Source organism: Nelumbo nucifera, chromosome 5 (assembly GCF_055504915.1).
Source record: "Nelumbo nucifera cultivar China Antique chromosome 5, China Antique-T2T, whole genome shotgun sequence".
Classification (NCBI taxonomy): domain Eukaryota; kingdom Viridiplantae; phylum Streptophyta; class Magnoliopsida; order Proteales; family Nelumbonaceae; genus Nelumbo; species Nelumbo nucifera.
Window position 1 is genome coordinate 37051709 of NC_142653.1, and position 25989 is coordinate 37077697.

Genomic DNA, 25989 nt, shown 5'->3' on the forward strand with positions numbered 1-25989 from the left:
AGAAACCATAATGTTTGGGAGGGCAACTTTTGACTTTCCAAGGTGGGTTCTATATGGTGAAAAATCTAGAGAGCCCAAATCAAATAAGCGATCAACCATTTTCTGGACTGTCTACGGGCCATCTACTTCAACGAAAAGCCATGTTTTTGGATTTTGAGTAGTCATTGTGGGCTCTCAGGTTTCTTGTAATTTGGGGGCAATGTTGCCTCTTCTCATAAATATAAATTAAAGAAAAGTGTAATTTGGACATTTAGAAAATTTAAAACAGATAAGAATCTTTTTCTCAAAATTAATTAACGGAAGAAGGTCTTTGTCTAACGGATAAAATTCAGAGGAGTCTTGGTCGCAAAGAAAAGTACAGAGGGTCTATATTATTGACCCCATGGTACAGGGGTCCTTATAGTTTATCCTTTTCTATTTCTCCCGCCCCGTCTAGGGATGTCATGCCAAAGCCTCTTAATAGGGGTGCAATTTGGGCGGGCCCAATTTGAGCCCGAATTGGCTCAATTCGAAATTTTACATGGGCTGGACTTGGATTTTCAATCTTCAGGCTGGGCTTGAACCCAAGGAGTCAGGTTTTTATATTTTTCGGGTCGGGCTTGGGCCTAACCCTTAGGTAGTCTGAACCCAGCCTAATTATATACATTTATACATATACACATATGCATACATATTCACATATATATGTAAATATATGCATATTTGCATAAATATATTTATATATGTATACTTTTAGAGTGAATTCATTGACCAACCCGAGCCTGGCCTAGGCCAGAGCCCAACTTGAATGCGGCGAGCTGGACTTGAGTTGGGAAAATCAGGCTTGATCTCAGGCTCGGGTCTTAAGTTCAAATTTTAGGACCGGGCCTGGGTTGACCATAAACCCGGCCCAACTCACCCGACTTGCACCCTTACCCTTAATAACCGTGCCTACACGGTTTTTATGAGAGCCGTTTATATGGTATCGCACCACGTAGAGTCATAGAGTGATCTCTCTCCATCCCCATCTCTTGATTCCCCTGCTTTAGATACAAGTGTAGGAAACTGTCGACTACTTTCCTCACTCCTCAGCTCCTTCTATACGAATCTCTCTCTATATCCTCGGATAGTTTAAGAACTCCGGACACCTTTCAACATCCACACATCCGAGATTCCATTGAACAGGTATGTAGTTCTGTTTTCAATTTTCTTTCTGGGTTTTGTGTTTGCAGAAGTTGAGAACCTCTTAATCTTAATACTGAAGCTTTAAATTAAATGGGTTTGTTCGTTCGTCATGGGTGTGGTGAGGGCAATTGGAAACAGTCGTGTGCTATGGAAATACAAAAATCTGTTTTTATGGTCCCATGATCAGGAATCTGAAGTCTAAAATCAATCATTTTGTCTTATGCGGTTGATAAGAATCAATATCTGCAAAAACTATTTACCATTACAAATAATGAATACTTGTTGATTTTTTTATGATTTTCATGGGTTCATCTTTTTACGTCTCACCATGTGTGGAATAGAAATTATGTTTTCGGAGTATCAATGTGGTACTGGAAAGTATGAGTTTCTTGATTTTGTATGTTGGTAACTAGAAGGATACATTGTTCTTGAACATACAAAGTAAAAAAAAAAAAAAGAGGAGAAATGAAAACGAAAATGAAAATGAACTTTCTTCATCATGTTTAGGTTCATTGATGGATGATGAAGAGATTGTTAAGGGAGACAAACTTATACTCAGGGGTTTGATGTTCCATGGATTTCATGGGGTGAAACCAGAAGAGAGGAAATTGGGGCAGAAGTTCTTGGTAGAAGTGGATGCTTGGTTAGATCTTCGTGCAGCCGGTAAATCTGATAATTTAGTTGACTCAGTTAGTTACACTGACATCTATCGGTAAGTAATATGATTCATTAACTAATGTATCAATTTCAGATATATTAGTCATATGCATATTGGCATGTCTGCATCAGGAGAGAGACCAAAGACCTATATTCAATGTGTATCTTTTAGCCTAGTCAATGTATACTTGTTACCATCTGAGAAACAAAATATCATTATAGATTAGTGGAATTTTTACCTTAACTACATTGATTAATCTAAAGAGCATGCTAGCAATTTATATCCATTTAAGAGTTCTTCGGGTGTGTGCTGAGAGCCAGCAAATGGTAGATCCTGAAGTCCATTGGCATGTGAATCATGCAAATATTTCATTTATTGGCCATAAAAAGTTTGCATATTATTCCAAGGTTCAGTTATAAATACAAACATAGGACATCTACATGGTTAGTTTCATCAATCACTTCACCTACTTGCACTATGCTGTGCTCTCAAAACAGAGATGAATGCTTTAGTATCAGTTAAATCAGTTCTTGCTAGAACTTTTTATATCTTATTCAAGTGAAGATCATTTTATCCTTTTAACAGGCAGTACCTTAAGTTAAAAAATCTTCAATTTTTAAGGTAGCTTTCCTTGTTCATTGGCTATCTGAGGAATTTTTGGGATTGATCATTGCTTGATCTGATGGTAAAACATTGGAAAATATTGGGCTGAAAAGCATGTGAATGGGGGTTCCAGATTTAAGGGCAGCCACTTTGTGAGAAAAAAGAAGGAAGAGAACAAAAAAAAAACTAGAGATTAGAATTGACTGTTCCTACTCCTAGTTCCATCCCTCCCAAGGCCCTGTATCTCCAGGACCAGCACTGGGTAATGGCCTTTTTGCTGAGAGAATGGAATGAAATTCAGAATGACATGGTCTACCCTAGCTAACTGGAATGCTCCAGACTCCATTTCTTATATACATTAAAGACAAAATATGGCACACCACTTGAAATGAATAAGCAACAAAAACACCTTTAAAGAGTTGGTGTAAACCAGTATTAAAACTGCACAGATAGGATTTTTTTTTTTTGATAGGATAGGATTAGTTATTTTGTTTATATTATTGTGTATCATGCACACAAATATACAACATTCTTGTATCTATCCATTTATTTATCTACAGTGCCTTCATTTCTAAGTGCTTGCGCATGGATGTGTACTTTCTATGTATTGCTTTTTTTTTCTTTGTATGTATGCTTGTTCTCTCTCTCTCTCTCTCTCTCTCTATATATATATATATATATATTGGAGGGGGGGGGATTGGATGGGTGTGGGTGCAGGTATTCATTAACTGTTTTGTTCTGCATGGAATAGCAGAATAGTTAAGGATATTATGGAGGGCCCACCCCAGAATCTCCTCGAATCTGTGGCTCATCTCATTGCATCCACCACGCTAACCAAGTTTCCTCAGATATCAGCTGTCCGAGTGAAAGTGGGGAAACCTCATGTTAGTGTTCCTGGCCCTGTTGATTACTTGGGAGTTGAGATTCTTAGAAAAAGAAGTGACGTGCAACAATAAATCTTTATGTCACTGCTTTGGTTGATTTTTTTTTTTTTTCTTTTAAGTTGAAAACTGGCTGACTATGCATTACTTTTAGATTTTATTTGTCGAATATAAGTTCTCTGTTCTTTAGGCTCAGTTTGGAAGGAGTACAAATAGTCAAATACATACAAAATAATACAAAATATAAAGTTTCGCACTCTACATACTTGTATTTGTACTCCTTCCAATCTGACCATTAAGCATGATTTTTGCACTCTTTAGGCTCAGTTTGGGAGGAGTACAGAAGTGCAAAACCTTGTATTTTATATTATTTTGTATGTATTTGTACAGTACATATTTGTATTTGTACTCCTTCCAAACTGAGCATTAGTGTATTGAGCCATGAAAGTAATTGGTGCAAAGTAAGAAAAAGTGAAGCACTGACCAAGCGAAAAACTTGTTCCATTACATAGATTTTTTTCACATTAAATGAAGCTCTCAATATTTGCATATGATTTCAGTAATGTATTGATAAAATGAATCCCAGCAGTCTATAACAGTTCCCATAAGTTTAAAGATCATCTCTTCAGTCATTTACTTAAATGGAGTACTGGAAAAATGATATTTTATGGCTTTCCATTGCATTTGAGAGCACTGGGTCATCAAAAAATAAAATGGTCTTTCTATGGTACCTCACACATAAATGGATGCAATTTTTTTTATCAGTAAGAATGCTAATTCATTCAACCCATATTAGTGTTGGCTTAATTGTTAACCGCAAGCATACCAATTAATGATTCTTATCTTTAGATCAAAAGGATTAAACGGTCTTCAGTCGTCAGCTTTATCACCATCATCAATTCATCATCTAAGCCGTCCCAATTATATCGGGCTGGCTACATGAAACCTTTTTTGTCATTCCATTCTGTTCACTGCTACATCCATCATTATATTATGTGCACTGAAGTCATTTCTTATTACTTCCACCTAAGTCCTTTCGGTCCACTCCTAGTCCTATCCCCTACAACTTGTAACATATCATTTTTTTTCTAACAGGTGTTGTACACTTCTACAGCTTTGTTACTATTTGATTATAATCAATTAAGCAATTTTAGCAGCTTTGGGTTCTTCCGGCAACTGGTAGAATAAACCCACTTGTTAATGGAAATATGACTGAAACAAATCATCAGTCAATAACATCTAAGAGAAATTCTAGAGAGATGAAGATCTTCTCTGTAGAATCAAAATTTGAGGATGGACATTGTTTAGTAGTTCCTGATTGATACATGATGGGATCCTTGAATGCCAACTTTTCGATGGATACATTCATTGAAATAAACTGATGATACATACAAAAGGAACATATGGTCATGAACTCATGATGGAAAAACACAATGACAGTTCAGAAAGTATTTATAGCAAGACCAGAACCAGGTGCATCCATCAACTGATTTGGGGGAATTCTGCCTTCAGAACTTGAATTAGATTCTCTCGTAATTGAGCTTATCTGACTGCAATGGGCACAGGAAAATCATCACAATAGTAACCATCGAATAATTTTATCAGAAATCAAGTTTCAAATATTTTCAAAGGTGACACCAATCCTCTCAACATTTTTGGTAGTAGACCAATTCTCTATACTCGTCTTAGTAACATGTCCAATGGAGGTTTCATTCTGATGGTTGGCATGTAAAAGATTGCACTCCTAATGATTTAACCTTCATATGTTGTGTCAATCCACAGATATTTTATGGGATTATATCTGGATTTTAGTTTTTGCTCTTGACAAATTGATGTCAAAACTTCCAAGTTCCTAGAGATAGAAATAGTGAAATACCTTAATTAGCATGTCTGTAGGTAGCCAAGCTGGTGCAGTTGGGATTCCAACCCATGCAATCTGTAAACAAAGAATTGGCAAGTCAGGTGAACTGAAGTTGTAAATGGACTGAAGACTCAATGCATACAATTAAAATTTCTGCAATTTCAGACCACAACCACCGGTTGATCTTAAAACCTGCATTAATCAGGTAAGAATAATACGCATTTGATGCTCAAGTTTCAAATAGCTTTGAGTGTCAGATCTGTAAACATCACCATTACCATCTGGGGAAAGGTGTTCTACTAAAGCATATCCTCAAATCTATGAACCCAAATACAGATACAGTAATCGGCACGGACACGGATACAGGAAACAAGGCTACAACTATCCATTTCATTAGATTTCTGACATGGATGATGGATGTGGGTATGAGTATAAAATTTGTTATATATGCTTATATCATGCTTTTATATGTAGCTTTTCCAATACAAATTTCCTACCAAATGTAATTAAACTTATAACATATACAGGTTTTATAAACTATGATATGTTAAAACATTCAAATTTACATATCCTAAAAGATGTCAACAGTATATACTCTAAAAGAGTTGTGGATTATCTGGTGTTGTATCGTGTAAGTATCGTGTCCAACGATGATGCATTAGGCATTTACAGGTATCTCAGTATCACAGCTTCAAATCTTTGCACTCATGACTTACTGAATCGAGAAATTATACCAAGTAATAAACAGGCATGCAAACAAGACGACGTAAGAAAGACCAGAAGATGGAAAGAAATGTAACTTACAAGTGCATATTCTCCTGTTTCGAAAATACGTATGTCCAAGACCTGATAACAGAGTTGTGCAGTCAACTAAGTGGAAAGCAGATTATGGTGGAAACAAATAGAGATTACTTGGTTTATATTTGTACAAGTTAAAGTTGGGATGCACAGAGCTAGAATGGCATAATAAGTTAATAACCAAATGAAGGGCTTCGTACAGCAAAATAAAACATACAGATAAAGTTAATGGAAGTTGTTTTTGATAAGTTTTGCTCCAGAAGTTACAGAAGTACCTCTCCTCTGTCTTCATAAATATAGTCCAAACCTTTGTAATAAGGTGGATGCCCGACGGACAAATACTGAAATTAGAAAGATGACATCAGGCACATAGTATACTATTGACTTCAGAAATCAGAACCAAACCAAATAAAGTGAATAATAAACCCTCTGTAATTTATTTACTGGGGAAAGAAACATTTGTGGTAAAGAAATCGCAATAGATCTGGTTGAAAATTTTATGTATAGCTCAGGTCATATTATCACATATATATATCTAATCGCCTTCAAATAGCTAGCACAGTTTCCATATACCATCCCTCATATCTATTTTATGTTAATTCATTATACTGCATTTTTTTTATAAGATTTGTAAGATCTTTCTGTTGTTCTCTGGTGTAGTGAACTCATTAATGTGTATGGATCTTTCTTTCTTCATGGGTAAACTAATACTGTATCAGCTTAGGAAGAAAAAAATAATACGAACTTGTGCATGCACGGATTAGATGTCTAATCACTGTTCTCTCTCTAGAATGTCTAATTGACCATTCTCTGATGACAGACTTCTGCTTCAGCCTTCATGGTGCCACCGAATTGGATTGAAAGGATGAATTGCAGAATTGCATTGATGGATGTTACCAAAATGATATTCCCTGTAGATTTTAAAGTGAGTACACGTTTTAGAGCGTCCCCCTTTCTTCAACCAAAGAGGGAGGAGGAGGAGAGAATAGAATTCATTGATTAGATGAATTCAGAAGCAAATTGTTGGCAAGCACAAAAAATTGAAGGTTGTTGACGAACATGCTTTTGCTTGCAACCAATGCAGAAGTTATAATAGGATTATTGGCAATAAATGATGCAAAAACCCATGTAAAGAATCAAGGTTACTCCCCGGTTACTCTGTGTAAATATAATCTAGGTTTTGGTTAATGTACTTGTCCGTTTTGATCTGTGCCTTCTGAATGGCAATATCATCATCAAGATACACTTCAGTGCAGAAAAAAAAAAGCTTAGAAACTCTGTAAATGATTTAGTATGCAAAATAGAAACCGTTAAGAACCTAAATTCGAATTGAGCTTCACTTACGTTGACACTACTAAGATATTTCTCTTTGTCCACTCTCACAATCTGGCCTTTCTTCACTGCAACAATAAGAAATTATATCGTTTACAGATTCATTACTGTTAAAACATTAGAGAGAAAAGATTCTGAGCATACTAGAGTAGACTGGCTTCTTGGGTAACTTTATTGTCTTTGTCGAAGGCTCGGTCTTAGACTTAGAGGCCTCCGCGGTTGCCGACTGTTCGGGCTTCTCCTTTCCTGAACCATCTGCACTCACAGCTCTTATTGTTAGCCTCCGAAGATGATTTCCCCTTAGAGCTTGTGGCAATGAAGGAAGGCACGAGAAGGAACTGTGAGGGAGAGTTGCAGAGAAGGCCATGGGAGGAAGGATTGATGGGTTCGATTACTCGGTCCCTGAACCACTCTGTAGATGAAAACTTGTTTCTTCTCAGCCATTGATTTCTCAGGCTTCGAGATAAGAAAGAACAGCTTCTTTTCCAAACTGACAAAAGATCGTTACCGCCAGATTTTGAACTCGTAGATAAAAAGCTGACAACAGATCGTTATCCCGATCAGACGGCCAAAAGTAGTTGATCTATAACGTTATTTTCAACCGTCAAAAAAGCTGATGGGTCCTACAGTTACAATCCTGCCCTTTGTCCATGTGGATGGATATATTGATTTGCTCTATGTAGGAATTAGGATAGTAGACCGTCATTTGGGTCTACCAGAGTTGGACATAGATTAACAGGAAAGCCTGAAACTTTCATTGATTAACAGGAAATCCTGATTCATTTCTGTTCCTGGCAATAGCGTTGGCTATCTTCTCTCTGTCTAATGTTTCTCTCAATTTCTATTGAAGTTGGGTAGTTGTTTGTTGGAAGAAAGGTTGAATAAGTTCTTTACGAGATGAATCACTCTGCTCTTATTCGAGCCTCAATCTCTAATGTTCCTCCCCTAAATCCTACCCATCTTACGAGGTACGGCACGTTAACTAGGTTTCAGACTTCAAGTTTGCATTTTTTTTTCTTTTTTCCTTTTATGTAGTTCTCTTTCTCTGTTTCTTTTTGTATGCGTTGCAGTTTTGATACTCAGAAATTCGCCATTGAAGGGCGGAATGTGAATTATTCAGTTAGAACGAAGCATGGGAAGTGGGTTCCAATTCTCAAGGACTGCTCGCTTCGGATTCCTGCGGGGCAGTTGTGGATGCTTCTTGGACCCAATGGCTGTGGAAAATCTACACTGTTAAAGGTATTTCTTCGCATTTTCACTCTATTGATGGTTTCATTGATTCTACTGGTTAGTTTATTGAGAAGAGATATAACTAAAGTTCTGTAAATGTTCAACAACGGAATATCTGCAGAATTTTTTCTATAGGTTCAATGCCACTAAGTGTCAACCCAAACTTAGTAATTACTGATGTGTCAATGGTTCAGGTCTTAGCTGGACTACTGAATCCAACTCATGGAACTATATATGTGGAGAGGCCCAAGAGCTATGTTTTCCAAAATCCGGACCACCAGGTTGATACTTTTGTCTTTCATTCTTCCTAGCACTTCCATCCTCTTACAGTTGGATAGCATTTTTGTACTTTTTCCTTTTTCTGTGATTTATGTGTATTCAAAGGTTAAGAAAATTAAGAATAGCATGGTATTATCAGATGATATTACGGGTAGTCTTCTTCCTTAGAATTACCCATACTTCTTCCCATTTCTTGGGTCAAAATTATGAATTCTTAAGGATATCCAAAAACAATGTGTTTTCATATTCTTGTTTATCTTCCTTAAAACTATTTATTAGATGAAAGTTGGTATTCCCAATTTTAGGGTTCTTTTTTTTCTAATCAGCACGAGAACTATATAGCTTATATCATAAACAAATCCAAGAAAGATGAAACAGGAAGTAAATGTCTCATACCAACATCCCACTGCATCTTCCCTATGAAAAGCCTAAAGAGTATCCCACTACAACAGAAGAAACATAAGAAAATAGTCTTGGACCTAGGAGAAAAAGGGGAAAAAAAAGTGAAAAGAAACAACACTAAAAGAAAAAAAAAAGGAAATAAAGAACACCAAAGTGCAGAAACCTTGCATCTAGAGAAAAAAAATACCTCAAAGCCAAGGACCTGATTCGATTTATATGTTTATTCAATTTCCAGCAGCCTTCCAGTTTATGTAATTTTTGGGGTAATTGCAAGGACAATTTTGAGACAGAACTAAAGATGGAAACACAATTAAAAGACAATTTATGGGGCAAATGAAAACACAATTTGTTTCAGTTGTAGCACTGAGTTTGACATAATTAAAACCCTTGAATGTTCCATGCACATATCTTGCTAATTCAAATGTCCACTGTGGTAAAGGAAGAGGTAGTGTTTAGTGGGAAATAGTGATCATCTTGTTGAAATGTATTTATGCCTTTATTATGGGCTATTAGTTTGAATCTGGAAGTAATGAAGAAGTTTCAAGAGAAGTGTGTAGCATTATCCCTTCGATTAGCTTACTTAAACATCTGTGGTTGGTGTGGCTGTGGCATCTTAGCTTGCTCTTATGGTTCTAGCGAAGTTATAATGTCCATAGGGAAGATATCAGTTCTTTGGAAATTGAAACTATAAAGAAAATGGCTCTTATGAAATTATTAAAGGCATTGCTTCTCCTATGCAGGTAGTGATGCCTACTGTAGAAGCTGATGTTGCATTTGGTCTTGGTAAGTTCAACCTGACCAAAGAGGAAGTTAGGTCCAGAGTGGCAAAAGCTTTAGATTCTGTGGGCATGTCTGATTACTTGCGAGTAGGTTGCAGTTGTGTAACAACTTTTTATTTTGATATTTTTATGTTGGAAGATTACATAAAACTGATGGATAGATTCCTTTTATTGTGTTTCTCAGAGACCAGTCCAAACTCTCAGTGGTGGGCAGAAACAAAGGGTTGCCATTGCTGGTGCTTTAGCTGAAGCATGCAAAGTACTGTTATTAGATGAGCTGACAACATTTTTGGATGAAAATGATCAGGTATTACCTTTTTTCTTTTCATAACTTTATTTTCTCTGTCAATTTTTGGATTGATAACCTCAATGAAAATCCATTGAAGACTGTTTCATAAACTCCCTTTGTTCTTGAGCAATTAATAATTGGTAGTTCCTTTTTACTGATTGCAAAAGTCATAATTCTAGTATCCAAAAAAATAAGATTGTAGTTGCTCAAAACCCAATTGGCTAATTGTCTGTTTTGTGATCAGTTCAGTCCAAACCATGTTGGAGTTCTCTATAGCTGTAGTGCTGTACCTATGTTATGTTTCATATCTCTGCTTGGTGGTTATGTTAAGTGAGTTCTTATATGTTTTCATATCAACCCCTAGTTATTCTCTTATTTCAGAATGAAGTTCAAGTCAATGCACAGAAGCCAAGACTTTCTCCCTTTGTCTATTGATGTCCTTAAGCTCATAAGAAGTATGTTCCCCCCATTTTAATGCATTTTTTGTAGATTAAAGAAACAAGAATTGATAGTCATCATAGTCAACAGAAACAGTCAAGCATTATGCCAGCATTCTCCAATATGATTGAGAAAGTATTGTTTCAAGAAAAAACTAAATAATTCCATCACAACCATTAGAGAAAGTAATAGGAACCAAGAAGTCTACCGAGCTGAAAATTTTGATTTCCAGGTGTCAAACTACAGCGGTTATTTCTTCCCAAGTGTTTAACTCTTCATATGTCAAGTCTTACCAATTCCTCTTATCTTCCATGTGATGGATTAACCATTTTACTGATCAAAAAAAAAAAAAAGGTGATGGATTAACCATTGAATAATTACATCAGGAAACTCTCCCATTGATCTGAGACTAAAATTCATCTGTGCACCTCAATTTTTCTGTTCCTCCTGCTACCTTGTCACTTGGGTTGCGTTTGGTTTGAAAGAGAAGAAAGGAAAGGAAGGGGAAGGTAGAGAAACATGTACAAGCCTTGTATAGGTCTCCCTACCTTTTCTTTCAAACCAACACGACCTTATAATCAGTAATAAATGGGTCAGTGGTTTATTTTCTTCAAGTTCTTACTCCATTTGTCAATCATTTAGTATCAAAGTTTGATCTGTCTTCCTTTCCTCTCCCAGTTTCCATGTTCTTCTCTCTAGAATGAAATATTTAAAGTATTCATGCAAGATCCCATGATATTTCTATTGTGAGAGGCAAGAATGAAGAATATTGTTCTACCAAATTTCAGCAGAAGATTCTTCAGATATATTCAAAATCAATGAAGAAACTACAGAATATTTGGATGTTGTTCTCATCTTCTACTCAGATAAGACCAGGAAATCACTGGACAAGATGTTGGGCATGGAATTTATACTAAAAACTGAAGTATCTGAGACAATACCACAACCTTGCAGTTGCATAGATATCCAGGTATCATAGGTTATTCTTCAACGTTTAGTAGGAATGTCGTGCACAGCTATATGTTCATGCAAGGGGGATTCCTATTCAGTATCTAAGGGAACATCTTTGAAAAGATTTTGTTATTATTCAGTTTGTTTTGTGTCTATTCAGAACTTTCTACTAGCTGTGCGCTCATCAGAGGCATATTCTGTTAATATTTTTTTTAAGAGGTAAAGTAAGATGTTATTAAATAAATAAAAGATGGATACAGGAAGGAGTTCACTACACAAAGGCTGTGCAAAAGAACCACCTTAGAAACCTTCAAAAAAATTAACCATTACACAAGCACTTGATACATCCCCTTTGAACCGCATATGAACTCAACCACCCTCTCAAATAATCTATCACTGAATTTTATCACCTGTTCTACTTGGAGCTGCTTTTGATCAAAGATCCTCCTATTTCTCTCCCTCCAAATGGACCACAAAACTGCCAAGGAATTGCATTCCACAAGATCCTACCCTTTTTGCTCATACCTTCAACTTTCCAGCTCTCAAGAAGGGACTTGACAGAATTAAGCATGCAGGAGGAAGAGTGAATGGCCTTAACAAAATGATTCCTGATTCTTGAGGAGAATTCACAGTTTCAACACAGTGCTCAGCTACCTTGGCTTCCTTATCAGCAGCCATGAGAAATAATTCTGGGAACAAGTCTTTCAAAGGGCAGTCTGAGCACCAACTGTCATGCCAAAAATTCAGCCTTGTGCCATTCCCAACCTTACACTTAATTCCTTTAACAAAATGAGGATAAGCCTTATAGATCCCCTTCCACACCCCACATCCATAAGAGAGGTTAGACTCAGCTGTATCCCACCCGTTAATGTGAATACCATACTTCTGTGCTATAACTTGCCTCATTGGGCTCCTTGAGGAACATCCAGAACCATTTACCAAGAAGGGCCAGATTGAAATGTTTCAGTTTTCTAATTCCCAGACCACCATATTTGATAAGTTTACAAATCTGGTTCCAATTGACCAAATGGAACATTTTAAGTCTCTCATAATTTTCTCCAACTTCAAAGCCATCTCTGAGGGAATTGAAACAAAGACATATAGTAAACAAGGATGCTGGTCAACACACTCCTTAGAAGAGTTAGCTTACCCCCTTTAGACAAGTACCTTGCCTTCCATGAAGCTAGTTTACCGAACAATTTCACCACCACAGAAGACCAAATGCTTTTAGAAGTGCACTTGGCCCCTAAAGGCAGCCCCAAGTAGGAAGAGGGAAGAGCACCTACCTTACAACCCAACAAATCTGCCAAGGACTGCAAGTTTGCAACCTCTCCAACAGCCACCATTTCACTCTTTGCCAAATTGATCTTTAACCCTGACACCACTTCGAACCAACACAGAATGTAGCTCAAATAGATTACTTGCTCTGCTTTAGCACTGCAAAAAAAAAAAAAAAAAAAACAGTGTATCTTCATCCACAAATTGACGTAGGGGAATTTCTACCCCATTGTTGGCTGTTTGAAATCCTTCTAGGCAGCCCATCTTCAATCCATGGCTATATCAATCATCTTACTCAGGCCTTCCAAAACAATGAGGAATAGAAGGGGATAGGGGGTCTCCTTGCCTAAGACCTCTAAAGCTTTTAAAATTACCTTTTGCAGGACCATTTAGCAGAATTGAGTATCTAGGCGTGGAGACACAAACCTTTTATCCAAGTTTGACCAAAATGCATCATCTTCAACATATAATCTAGGAAAGCCCAATTAAAATGGTCGTAGGCTTTCTCTAAATCAATTTTGCACACAAGCCTCTTCTTGTCACTCCTTTTTCTAGAATCAATTATTTCATTGGCAATCGACACTCCATCCTGAATATGTTTGTTAAGAACAAAAGCACCTTGAGAAGAAGATATAAGGGACCCCAGCACCATGCTCAATCTTGAGGCCAAAAGCTTTGCAATGATTTTATACATACTCCCTAATAAGCTAATCAGCATATAATCTTTAAGCTTGGAGGCTCCTTTTTTCTTAGGGATCAATGTGATAAAAGTGGAATTGAGACTTCTTTCTAAAGCAGCAGAAGAGTGAAACTCCAGCAACACCTTCATCAAATCCTCTTTTAATACCTCCCAGAATTTTTTATAAAATAAAATGGTAAAACCATCTGGACCTGGAGCCTTATCCCCTTCCATCTCCTTCAACACCTTCAACACCTCTTTCTTCTGAGAGCGGCTTCTCCAACTCTGCTACCTGATCCACTGAAAGATGAGAAAACTGCAAACCATCTAATCTCGGTCTGCACCACATGAGTTCAGAATAGAGATTCTTATAGAAATCCACAACTACCTTCTTTATCTCGTCGCTTTTATCCACAAGGTGACACATTCAATTTTTTTTATTGTGTTAGTCCTTTCATTTGCCACCTTGTGGAAAACTTTTTTTTTTTTTTTGTCAAGTTTCAAATTGTAAGATAAGAGAAGAGATGCTTCATACTTTGTATAGTCACTGTATATAGATCATTTTGTAAATCTTAAAATAGTTTTCTTTATAGGGAGTACTAAAAAAAGAAACTGTTACATGTTCAATTTGATCCTACCATGTATCCTAACATCTTTACTTCTTTGAGCAGAGGACTTTAGAAATGTATAACTCCATACATGCACACTGACAGTTATCACTTTAATGATGCATCCGCCATTTATGTTCTCTTTGAAATTCTTGATCAAGTAGCCAATTATGTTGCCAAGTACATAAAAATACTTCATGGTACTGCCACCATTTGTTTGACAAAATGGGATTCTGTTGTTTATCAGGTTGGGGTGATAAAGGCTGTTAAAAGTTCTTTGGGTGTTTCTGGAGATGTTACAGCATTGTGGGTTACTCACCGCTTGGAAGAACTGGAGTATGCAGATGGTGCTGTCTACATGGAAGATGGGAGGGTTATAATGCATAGTGATGCTTCTACCATCATGGGTTTCATTAAAGAGAGGCAAGCTTCTTATGTTGATTGGATAAATTCTTCATAAAATATCTTCTCAGTTTGTATATATAGTTTAATGGAAATTGCAAAAAAAAAAAAAAAGAAAAAAATAACTCCCTTTCTGTTTCCCGGTCAATTTTCTTCTGCTTTATAGAGTACCTTTCTTCTTCAAAACCGGAAATGAAATGTGAAGAGATGAGATTCCATGCTAATTAGACTGTGTTCAATGAACTGTCCTGGTTCATCTTAACAGGTGTCCATAAACCCAGGATCATGCTGGGGACTGGGACTCACAACACAGATATTCTTTCTTCTCAAAACAAACCTTTCTTATTAACTCCACTTGACAGGGAAATGGATTGAGGAATTAGCTGAACTAAGGAGCTAATAGAACAGGAAAAAAAAAAATACTCAGCCTGGATGCCACTGTCTTGACCTTTCTGCACACGAAAGGTCTTGAAAAGAATTTCTAAGATTTAATGACTTCTACTCCAATTGACCAACCAATGAACCAATAGAACGTGGAAACGTGAGCAACCAAAGGATATTTTCCCACTTAGGGTATGCTTGGTATCATTGCCATTTCCTAGAAAAACAGTGCCACATAAGCACCAATTCAGCATTTCTGGTTAAAAGGCCTAAGAAATTCGAGTGTCTGTGAAACATCCTTATAACATTTCTTTCTATAGCTCACCACTATTGCTTGCAGCGGTTGGATAACCCGATGTCAATGTTGCAGTAACAGTGCTGTTTTCTAATAACACGGTAATAAGAAATGCCTTACCAAACAGAAATTTATGTATAATGTGGGATTCGATCTCAAGTCTCCGCTACCACCAGGCACCAGCAGATACCTTACCAACCAGCTGGTGGGCACCTTGCATCACCCCATCTGTTTAAGTGGCAGCAACACTACCAAACAACATCCATGGCTATTTTATTAGAAAACGACAATGCAATGCCAATACTATGAAGTTTTCTAAGAAAATCAACAACAAAAAATAACAATGGTACACCATCTTAAAATAGCCAAATCAACAAAGAGAGAACATAAGTGATAAAACACCTTCAGGAATCACTACCACTAATTGTTCTTTCAATACCTGATTGTCCCGGATCGCCGGACAACCATTGAAGTTTAGTTGATTACTTGATTATAAAATGATTTTGGGATAATAAAAGAGTGAAAGTCCATGCATTTCTAAAGCTCTTTGAGTTCATCCTCCTATTTGCACAAAGTTGGACATAGCATAGCCGAGCATAATTCTTATCTGTGGTGGCACCCTTATCATATGATATTCGAAAAACAACTGACCAATATACTGTGAATCATAAACGTGGTAGCCAATAAGGTGTTATTTATCAAAATTCATGGGTGGCTTTTGATTGGTGAAAATTCTTTCCATACCATATCTTTTTCGCATTATAGATTTTTCCATTACAAAAATCAAGATGCATGGCCAGTTTGTGATGGAGAAAAAAACAGAATTACTTGGAAGGGTTATTATATTGAACTTTATCTTGTTGAACAGGCTTTAAACAAGTAGGAAAGTTTGGACTAATTGGATTTTAGGTGAGTTTGAACACCGTTTTTTTTTTCTTTTTCCTGTTCCTCTCCACCAAAACTCAATCCAAAGTCTTATATACGCTTATTCTGTTTGTTTGTCCTGCATATCTGAACTGGATACGTGTGTTTAGTTGCAATGCAATTTTATTTGCACTGATGCAAAAACCATGATAGTGCAAATGATTTCATACAAATTATGATATATTTTTATTTCAAAATTTATCTTATTTTGTTTGATTGCAGTACAAATGAAGTAAAATAAGACCTGAAGCAGAATAAAGTAAAATTCAAAATGAAATTAAACCAGAATTTGCGTTATTTTCATTTGCACTTCAAGGCATTTGTACTAGTGCAAATAAAATTGCACTGCAACCAAACACAGCCAAAGTTCAAACCTGGTTCAATTAGGCATTTGTTTGTTTGTTACTATGATTTGCATTCACACCTGATGCAAAATTTGTACTTTTTATCTCATTTGCCTCCTATCTTGATTCTCTCTCACATAAAATTATTTTAATTCCCACCTTATTCCTCTCAAACAAGTAACCTTCTTCTGCCTCTTTTCTTTTTTCCATATAAAACAGAGACCACGTCATTTTACTTATCTTAAACAAATACAAGAATATCAAATCTGAAACAAAAGTAAACCAAAATTTACACTTTACACTCAGTCCATTTGCATGACCCCCTTTTCGTTAGTACAAATGAAATTTGCATTGCAAACAAAATGAGACTGGGAAGAGTGGCTAAATACAAATATTAGTACGATACTAGAGATACCACCCTTTTTTTGGTAGACAGAGATACCACCCTGGATTTTTATGTTATTTCTGTTTTTCATCATACACCACCAAACAGGGGTCATTGCTTGGTTTAATGATAAAATCTTGAACTAGCAAGTGTGATAACACATGTTCAAGTCTGAGAGCTTGGTTTAATGGTAAAATCTCAAACTAAGAAGTGCGGTAACGCAGGTTCATATCTGAGAGCAATCACTTTGTGTAAGAAAAAAAGAAGTCAAAAGTTAGGTCCATATTCAGTTCCTCCCAAAACTCCATATAGCTGTGACCAACAATGGCTAATGGTATTTTACCATACATAACCAAACCTTTGTTCAAGTGCACGTTAAATACACAAGTAAAGTGCATATCTTACACGTTAACGAAATATGTTTTTAATGTCTCGCATACATGTTAGGCTGTATCATGATTGAAATTTTTATGCAGAATCCCCTCTATTAGTTCTACTGATTTCAATCAGATGCTTCAGCACAAAAAAAAAAAAAGAAAGAAATGTTTATTTTAATTATCTCCTTGACCAAATGTCATTAAATAAAATGATTTATATTTATATTTCATAGATTGCTTTTAATCAATATTACAGAAAACTATAATGTTTGTGATGAAAATTCTAATTTGATACTGCACTCTGCACATGGAAAGAAGAATTACTATTACTATTAATATTAATAATGACCATAGTATTTAGTTTGCTATATTCTTAAATAGAAAACTCCATTGAAGCTGATGGACATTAGTTGAAGTTGGCAAGCTTCAATTTATGATTGCCATTGTTGAGTAACGATTAATTATAATACTAATTAACCAATAACAGTGATAAACTATGTGGTAGTCTTTTACAACATAGGTTTTTTCCTTGGGCTGTGTTTGGTTGTAATGCAAATAAATTTGTACTGATGCAAAACTATGTCAGTGCAAATGATTTGAGTGTAAATTCTGACATATTTTTCTTTCAAATTGTAACTTATTTTGTTTGACTGCAATACAAATAAAATAAATTAAGACATGAAGCAGAATAAAGTAAAATCCAAAACAAAATTAGACAAGAATTTACATTTTTTTTACATTTGTACTAGTACAAATAAATTTGCACTGCAACCAAACTCAGCCTTGGTAGAATTTTACAACATAGTTGAGATGATTTTCATCTATACTAAATGGTCATGAAATAGATGAAAGCAAGGGTCAAAAAACTGCAAAGTATCAAGGCATATCAAGCATATCATATTGTTTCGTTAGTGTCCTAATACACTAAATACAGGGCATTTTAGGATTTGATGATTTTCACAGGTTAGCCAGGTCTAAAACTGACTCCTCTAAAATTTTGAAAAAATAAAAAACTACAAAAAAAAGAGGAGTTTGCCTTTAATATACCGGATATGCAAGTTTTTGTGTATCAAATGTATCGATAATTTGAAACTAAGGCTGTTTTCGGTTGCAATGCAAATAAATTTGTTCTGATGCAAAATTATGGCAGTGCAAATGACTTGAGTATAATTTCTGACCTATCTTTATTTCAAATTTTAGCTTATTTTGTTTTATTGCAGTACAAATTAAGTAATTTAAGACATTTAGCAGAATAAAGTAAAACCCAAAACAAAATTAAAGTCAAATTTACATTTTCTTTAGTTGCACTCCCATGCATTTGTACTAGTGCGAATAAAATTGCACAGCAACCAAACACAGCATAAGGTGAAAGAATAAAACTATAACCCAACCTTAGGTTATAGCGCTATAACCTTACCAGCTCAAGTTGAAAGATAAGAGGAAGAAAATGCTAGCCAAACAAACTCTGGCTTGCAAAATCTTTTTGTTCCATACTTCCATTTACACAGTTTTCATGCTCAAAAGTTATCAGACTATCAGTATTTCTTTAAACAGTATTTGAGAGATTCACCATTCCACTCCACATAATTCATTCAGAAAACCAGCTTTGCCATTCTACTCTATTAGCATCCAAATTTCTAAAGCTCTGCTGCTCTAGCATGGACCTGAAATAACAATTTAGGGAATTGAACCATGTTCATACAATTTTTGGACCAGAAAAAAAGCTGGTAGGGACTGGCCATGGAAGACAATCTAAGCAGAAGAAGAGTTAGAAACCTGCTTACCTATTATTGAGAAATACAATTTTCAGCAGTGATGATTCCCCTGTACTAAGAAGTAGCCAAATTGTAATACAAAGATGGTCTACAAAATAATTTGTAATATTAAATTTAAATATAATATATATATATATATATTATTTAAACAAGACTACTGTTCCTCAACTTGCTGTTTCTCTACCCAATCAAAACAGCCTTTTTTTTTTATCTTTTTTGCACCCAAAACAGCCTTGAAGATGACGAATTTCCCACTTTAATTTTTTTTCTATTATTATACTCTGCCAACCCCATTTCTAGCTCTACTTTACGTAAAAGTAGTTATCCAAGATGGGCTGGTGCGACCTCCATAGTTGAAAGTTGAAACCCAAGCTAAAATAGTAGGCAAGTTTCCACTGACGTGCCATTCATAATTTCAAATTTGACCCAACTCACCCATCTCTCTGACTTGTCATAGATCTAACCGAACCCAATTTAATTTGGGAAAAAGATGATTCAGCCCAGGGTCAGAATTTATAGACATAAAGTACTATAAAGATAGGTGTTAGTTCAGAATTGATGCCAATTTACAGACAGACACCGATGCATAAAATATAAATTATTGACATTTTGAATGTTTATAACTCTACAGTAAAAATAAAAAATTTGTATTAGACTTGTTAATATGATCTACCCTGGTGTGCCAACCTTACACCAAAAGGTACACCCAAGTGGCCAAGTTCTTTTCTCTACTTTGGAAGTTTGCATGAAAGTGCATGAAAAGAATCACCAGCTCACAACATATTGTCGCATAAATTCTTACGACCACCCAATAGACCATGGACACAGTTACAAGAATCTAATTTTGTACAATAATGAGAACAGTATATGTCTATTCTCCTTTTATTGTTTAATTGTATTTCCTTTGTTAGAGTTAGAGAGTTAAAAGTGGTTCATATTAATTATGTTCATATGATTGTTTTACCCAAAGTCAAGATAATTGGTAAAAAGATGAAAAGATTTGACAACTTTTCACCTTTCACTTGTTTGATTAGATTTAAAGATTAAAATATTTATCCCGATTAATTACTTTTTTATATTGACATTATATTATAGAAGGATTCGACTACGATGCCATATAATCAACACTCCGGTATTATAGATTTTTTCATTATTAAAATATTTGGATTTAACTTTTATGGCCTGAAAATGAAGTCAGTCAATCTCACCGGTTCTATCGTCAAATCAATCTGGTCTGACTCCGACAAAATTACTTGATATGCTTTTCTTCCTTTTTGTTTTTTCTTTTTGGATAAGTAAAAGACTATTCATTAAGGATAAAAAATCTTACAAATATGAGGTTCCAACCAAAAAGGTTGTGAGCGTACCACCCCTAATTTGCAGGCTGTTTTGCCTTGTATATTCTCTTCCATGCTAATCAATTAGGTTGAAGTCTTCTTGGCTAGGACTGCAGATCCTGTGTCTTACTTTAACAGGCTTTGTCTTCATCTAACCTTTATTTTTCAAAGAAATTTTATTGGTCATTAATCTGGATCTAGACTTTTGTCAAAACAATATCCGGCCTGGTTCTACCTTATTACCAAAACCTGTTTAATTGGATGGGTCATGGCCCATGACCTAACCCTCTTGATGTGTAGATTGTTCCTACCAACCTGGTCAAAAAGCAAGCTTTTGGGTCCTTAAAAAATGAGTTGACACTGGGTAGCTTATTTCGATTAATCTTTCCTTGGATTAATTGTAAAGGGAAATCCCCACTGAAATCCACCTCATAAATTTTAATTGTACTGTACCTCTACAACAATTCAAAAACTTTGAGCACCCTCCCCTAAACACCAATACCCCTTGTATTGGCATCAATTCTCCCCTATCTCTATTTCCCAACTGTGCTATGAATTTAGAATTTGTTAGACGGGGTAAGTAAAGTTTCTCCAATTGCAATACCCAATTGCTTTTCTTTTTTATTCAGCCAAATGACTTTAGGGATTTGGCCATTTGGGCTTTGTTTTTGTTTTCTTAAAAATGAAGCCGCTGCCAAATTTATCAAAAAAGAGTATCAATTATACCTGTTCATGGGTCGGGCTCAGGCCAGGCTTTGTTTCCGAGTCTGGCCCAACCATCGGGCCTAGGTCTTGAGCCTGACCAGAAAATTAGAAAAAGATTTTTATTTATTTTTTATTCAACAAAAAACTGTTTTATTTATATTAAAAGACCTCAAAACCTAAAAAATAATGAAAGATCACACTATTACTTGAAAAAAAAGAGAGAAGAATAAAAAAGAAAAATATTATATATTATATATTATATAAAATATATTTTTATTACAGAATACATTATCAAATCAGGCTCAGTCTTGGGCCGGGCTTTTTGAAAAAGATCAAACCTGCGCCCGCAAAAAGGTTGGGCCCGGTGTTTTAGGCCCAAGCCCGAACCTACAGCCCTTAAATCCTCTTCAAGCCTGACTTAAATCAGATCGGACCGGGCCAGCCCATCAGACTACCCGGCCCATGAACAAGTCTAGTCTCAAATCTCAATTACCATTTCGTTGCAGATAGGCTTTCCGGTGTTGGGAAACACTCGGGGGTGATTGCGGAAATGTATGGTTTTGTTTGTTTCTCCAAAAATGAAATTGCTTTTGTTTTGAAACAATATAATGTTACTGATGTTTCAAACTTTCAATTGCGTTTGTTTAGAAAAATAAAATCATGTATGAGTCAACGCTCAACACACGTCACCATGTGAATTTATTCCATGTTAATTAATGATGTTGATACATTGCTGGAGCAAAATGCCGTTTATGCAATTCCTTTTTGAATAAGTCACAGACTGCCACCCTGTATTTTGGGTATTGAAATTTATCCCCAAAATTTGTATTTGTGGCATAGAACCATCCTACACTATTAGATTCCAACATGTTGCCCCTATCTCATTTATGGGGCTTGGTGGTAAAGGTAAAATTATTAAAATGTCCATTTGTATTCTTAGTTTTATCTTTGCAATTTTCAGTGTTTTTTATATTTTTTTCTTTTTTTTTTCATTCTTTATTGTATTTTTTGTTTTTTCAAATTGTTATTTTCCTTTGTTTTTCTATTTTGTCGTTTACTTATATAGTTATATTCTAACAATTTTCTGCAAAATCGTCTCATAAAATGATATAAGGGTAGTTTGGGGTTTTAGAAAGTTACAAAGATACATGATAATCATACAAGAAAGTTAAAGTCATGTTTGGTTTGAAAGAAAATGTGAGCAAGAAAGGGAAAATAGGGAAAACTCGGTGGATATTGTTGCAAATGAAAAAGATTAAGCTAAGATGATTTAGTCATATGCATCAAAGACTTTTGAGAACACCCATATGAAATGATGTTTTGTTAGTTGAAGGGGCTATGGTGATGATGATGAAATACCAGAGAGTGCAAAATGAGAAAGTTATTTATTTTTTTGCTTCAGCTTTCTTTTTTACTTCGTTTCCGGTTTTATTTTATTTCATTGGCGCAAGAACATGTACTCAAATGCTCAGAAAAACAGAGGAGAAAATGAATTTTTACTCAAATTATTTGCACTCTCATGCTTTTGCAACCGGTGGATATGAAATTACACTGCAAACCAACCAGGCGTTACAGACTTTGAAGCAGTTTTAAATAATTAGCCACATTAGTGTGACAGCATAAAAAGACAAAAACCATGTTTATGAAAACGATGCAACGTCAGATTATGTTTCTGAGTTATCCTATTTTAATCACAACGAAATATGCGATATTGCTTAAACGCAACGATGCCAGAAACGATTAAAGTTAGGCAGCAGCACAGACAGAGCAGTGGTGGGTTGGTGCTATGATGCTTAGCAGCCTAACAGCCCACACAAGCACATGACGCGCTATTCAATCATCAATTGGGGGAACATACAGATACAGTGAATTCGCCTGATTTGTTAAAAAAAATAAAAAAAAGAGCAGAAGAAGAAAACAAAATAAATAGATACAAATATTTCTACAAAATCAAATAGTAACTCTGACTTCCTTCATCATTTGAGTTCGTGGCAGTTTAAATATCAGTTTTCTTTCCTCCGTTGCTGCTCACCCTTTCCTCTTTCTTTCTTACAGGGTCTCTGTTCCTGCTTCTTTGTTTCACCTTCTAAAATCCTTTAAAAGGGCTTTCTCTTTCTACAGTTTTCCTTCTCGTTTGACCGTTGCTATGATTCGATTGTGAATTATGAGGGGTCTCAGTTCCTGCTAAATGGGTTCGAGGTAATCTCCTCCCTCCTCCCTCCCTCTTTCTCATTGGTTTCGATTAGACTCTGAAAATTGGCTCATGGATATTCGAGATTTAATTGTTTCCCCTCTTTTTTCTGTGTTTACTTTTGGAGAATATCAATATATTTGAGAGCTTATTGTTGTTATATTGGATGCAATTCCTGATGGGAACGCGTTAACTTACTTCGAAGCTTTGCTCGAAACTGATGTTATATCCCACCTGCACGGAAAATAGAAAGTTAGGGAAAAAGTAGCTTTTTTTAACTTCTATGCGGCATATATGTTTGATTTTAGAATACCGGCATAAAGCGTAAATTGATGCTTGTTCATAGTTTTATGTATAGTTAAAAATCATGTAGTGGGTGGACTTCCCAGTATAGATAGAGAACTGTGATGATAATTCCTTTTTCCGGCTATACCTTCTTTTCTAGTTGTAGGCGGAAGAGTCTGAACTATTTTACTTGTGCTCAAGCTCTGAAAACCTGGGAAGCCATTTATGTCTTCACGCAGTTGGCTTTGACTTGGTAAGACATTAGTTCATCAACTTATGGGTGAGGTCTAATGACTTGATGTCATGTTGTCATGATTCATTGACAAAAGCAAGTAACCAGATCTTGTAAGACATTGAGTCTTGGTACTTAAGTTTTATTTACAGAAACGAAAATTTGAAAGTTTGAAGGTTTCTAGAATTCAGTTTTTAATTCCATATAAGCAATGCATCATTCGCATGCATTGGCTGGACTGAGTTTCAGTTGTTGGCTTGGGGATGTGATTTTTATTTTGATTGGTAATTCGTCAATGGAATGCATTTATAAGAGAAAGAAGAAGACATGGGAACAGAAAGAGTCTCTCGGAGGCGAACCTGCCAAGGAAATCCGTATATCTAAAATGAAAAATAAAAATAAAAGAAACCAATACAGGCACAGCTGTTTTGTCAATAAAGACAAGCATCAATACAGGGTAATTTACATAGGGGTGGGTGGGAGCTGGGACCTAGAAACAAAATGCCAACTCCCTTGGGCCTTAGCACCAGGTTGACAAAGATACCTCTGAAAATTTCAACTTCTTGAAGCAGTGAAGTCAATGGATGATCCTGATATGTGTTAACTACCCTCTTGTATGTATGATCTATGCCACAGAAAACCCTATAGTTTCTCTCCTCCCAAATCCCAAAGAAGACATCTTGAAACAGACATCTCCACATAGACTTGTCTCTTAAGCTGAAAGAGTAGGCCAGCTAGCTCCCAAAGAAGTCCTTCAGGCACCTGGGAAAAAGAAACATTTATCCCAAAATTAGAAAATACCCCCAACTAAAAAGGCATTTGTACAATGGATGGATGAATTGCCCACTGTTTCCCCTGTTTTAATGTAAAGATTGTAAGTTTCAGGAAAAGTGCACCAGTTCCAAGCCATTTCCTCAAATAATGATTTAAATGTTCACATTCTTGTTAGGCTATTAGCTATTTCTGCACACAGTTCACTAGTGTTTGGAGGAGTTGGAGCCTTCCAAATTTTCTGACAAAGCAGGAAAGAAAATTCTACTGAGCTCAAGGGTCCAAGATCTAGTGTCCATGCCCTCAACAGAGTTGAAAATCCCTCTAAATACAAGTATGCCTATAATAACTATCACCTAATAAAACCTTATTATCAGACAATCTCATACCTGATAAAAGGGAGAAAGGATGGGATGAAAGAAGTAATGGCTTTACAAGGATAGAGCAATGTGACTGCTAGTGAATCCTGCATTACCAACCATTGGTATTCATGACATACCTGCTCTTAATGACTACGTACTATGTACCACATGCTGTGCTATTCCTTGGAAAATTTTCAAAGCCACATTCCTTAACGGGAAGTTTTTTTCTCCCATCCACGAAATATCTAACCCTCACTCTTCCTTAGGGACACTTGAATTTCCATGCTTGTAACAGTTCTTTTAGTGTGCTGCTGTGTTTATGGATGCATATTTCTTTGTCATCTTCTCTTTTGTTTTTATAACTTTTCCATTAATATGGTCTTCAAAAACTTTTCCATTGATACACTTTTCTTTTATTTAACAAGAGAACTTAACTCAACTAAGCCTTGTCCTAACTATATGGGATTGGCTATGTGAATCCTGTTCTGCTATTCCACTCTGCTCAGTGCTGTATCCATTGGAAATGACAATTCAGAATCCATATTCACTAGTGTTTGGCATTTATTTTATAGGAGAAGATATGAAGAATATTGAAAACTAACATGCCATGATGGTTGTGCATTTTACTCAACTTTCTGACCTTTTCTTTCTTTTTATGTGACAATTTGACTTCACTTTGTAGAAAGAATGAATTCCTTTTGCATTATTTGCTATACATAGTACATATAACTATCAAATAGTGTACAGTGTCTGTTCTGCTATATATGTATTTATTTTTCTACATCTTTAGTTTCTTCTCGCATGACCCCTTCCAACTTAGAGCTGAGTATGGTTTATAAGTTTAACCTGCTATGTTTGCTAGATGAGCTGAAACTTGTTAACAAATGAATCTCTCTTTACAAAATACAATACAGTGCAGATGCCATATATTTGGTTCTGGACCTCGTATACCTTACCACCTGTCCCATGTTTCAAGCATTGAAATCCACCATC

General features: G+C 35.7%; 4 protein-coding genes across 7 annotated transcripts in view; 3 read left to right on the forward strand and 1 right to left on the reverse strand.

The window, feature by feature from the left end:
* The first annotated feature begins 992 nt into the window (after window positions 1-992).
* LOC104606743 (dihydroneopterin aldolase 1-like) lies at window positions 993-3480 on the forward strand. 2 transcript variants are annotated; one of them, XM_010272093.2, is made up of 3 exons: window positions 993-1164; window positions 1672-1876; window positions 3177-3480. In XM_010272093.2, exons 2-3 carry the CDS (start codon window positions 1680-1682, stop codon window positions 3379-3381), a joined length of 402 nt encoding a protein of 133 aa, XP_010270395.1. In that variant the 5' UTR covers window positions 993-1164; window positions 1672-1679; the 3' UTR covers window positions 3382-3480. The 2 variants fall into 2 exon arrangements, with proteins under 2 accessions (XP_010270395.1, XP_010270396.1); XM_010272094.2 differs by having other exon boundaries at window positions 1006-1164; window positions 3180-3480.
* Window positions 3481-4643: 1163 nt separating this feature from the next.
* Window positions 4644-7664, reverse strand: NDHO (NAD(P)H:plastoquinone dehydrogenase complex subunit O). Its single transcript, XM_010272092.3, has 6 exons — window positions 7442-7664; window positions 7310-7365; window positions 6241-6306; window positions 5972-6013; window positions 5183-5242; window positions 4644-4856 (listed from the first exon to the last, which is right to left on the reverse strand). Exons 1-6 carry the CDS (start codon window positions 7662-7664, stop codon window positions 4827-4829), a joined length of 477 nt encoding a protein of 158 aa, XP_010270394.1. The 3' UTR covers window positions 4644-4826.
* Window positions 7665-7946: 282 nt separating this feature from the next.
* ABCI10 (ABC transporter family protein) lies at window positions 7947-14780 on the forward strand. Its single transcript, XM_010272090.3, has 6 exons — window positions 7947-8265; window positions 8368-8536; window positions 8722-8808; window positions 9949-10074; window positions 10172-10294; window positions 14478-14780. Exons 1-6 carry the CDS (start codon window positions 8195-8197, stop codon window positions 14688-14690), a joined length of 789 nt encoding a protein of 262 aa, XP_010270392.1. The 5' UTR covers window positions 7947-8194; the 3' UTR covers window positions 14691-14780.
* An 8346-nt stretch (window positions 14781-23126) lies between these two features.
* Window positions 23127-25989, forward strand: part of GONST1 (golgi nucleotide sugar transporter 1) — a 33780-nt gene continuing 30917 nt past the window's right edge. The window contains exon 1 of one of the 3 annotated variants that reach the window (XM_010272086.3): window positions 23127-23354. In XM_010272086.3, the coding sequence (XP_010270388.1) occupies window positions 23344-23354 (11 nt within the window). In that variant the 5' untranslated portion in view covers window positions 23127-23343. The remainder of the gene's footprint in view (window positions 23355-25989) is intronic. The other 2 variants (XM_010272087.3, XM_088887679.1) reach the window with 2 other exon arrangements.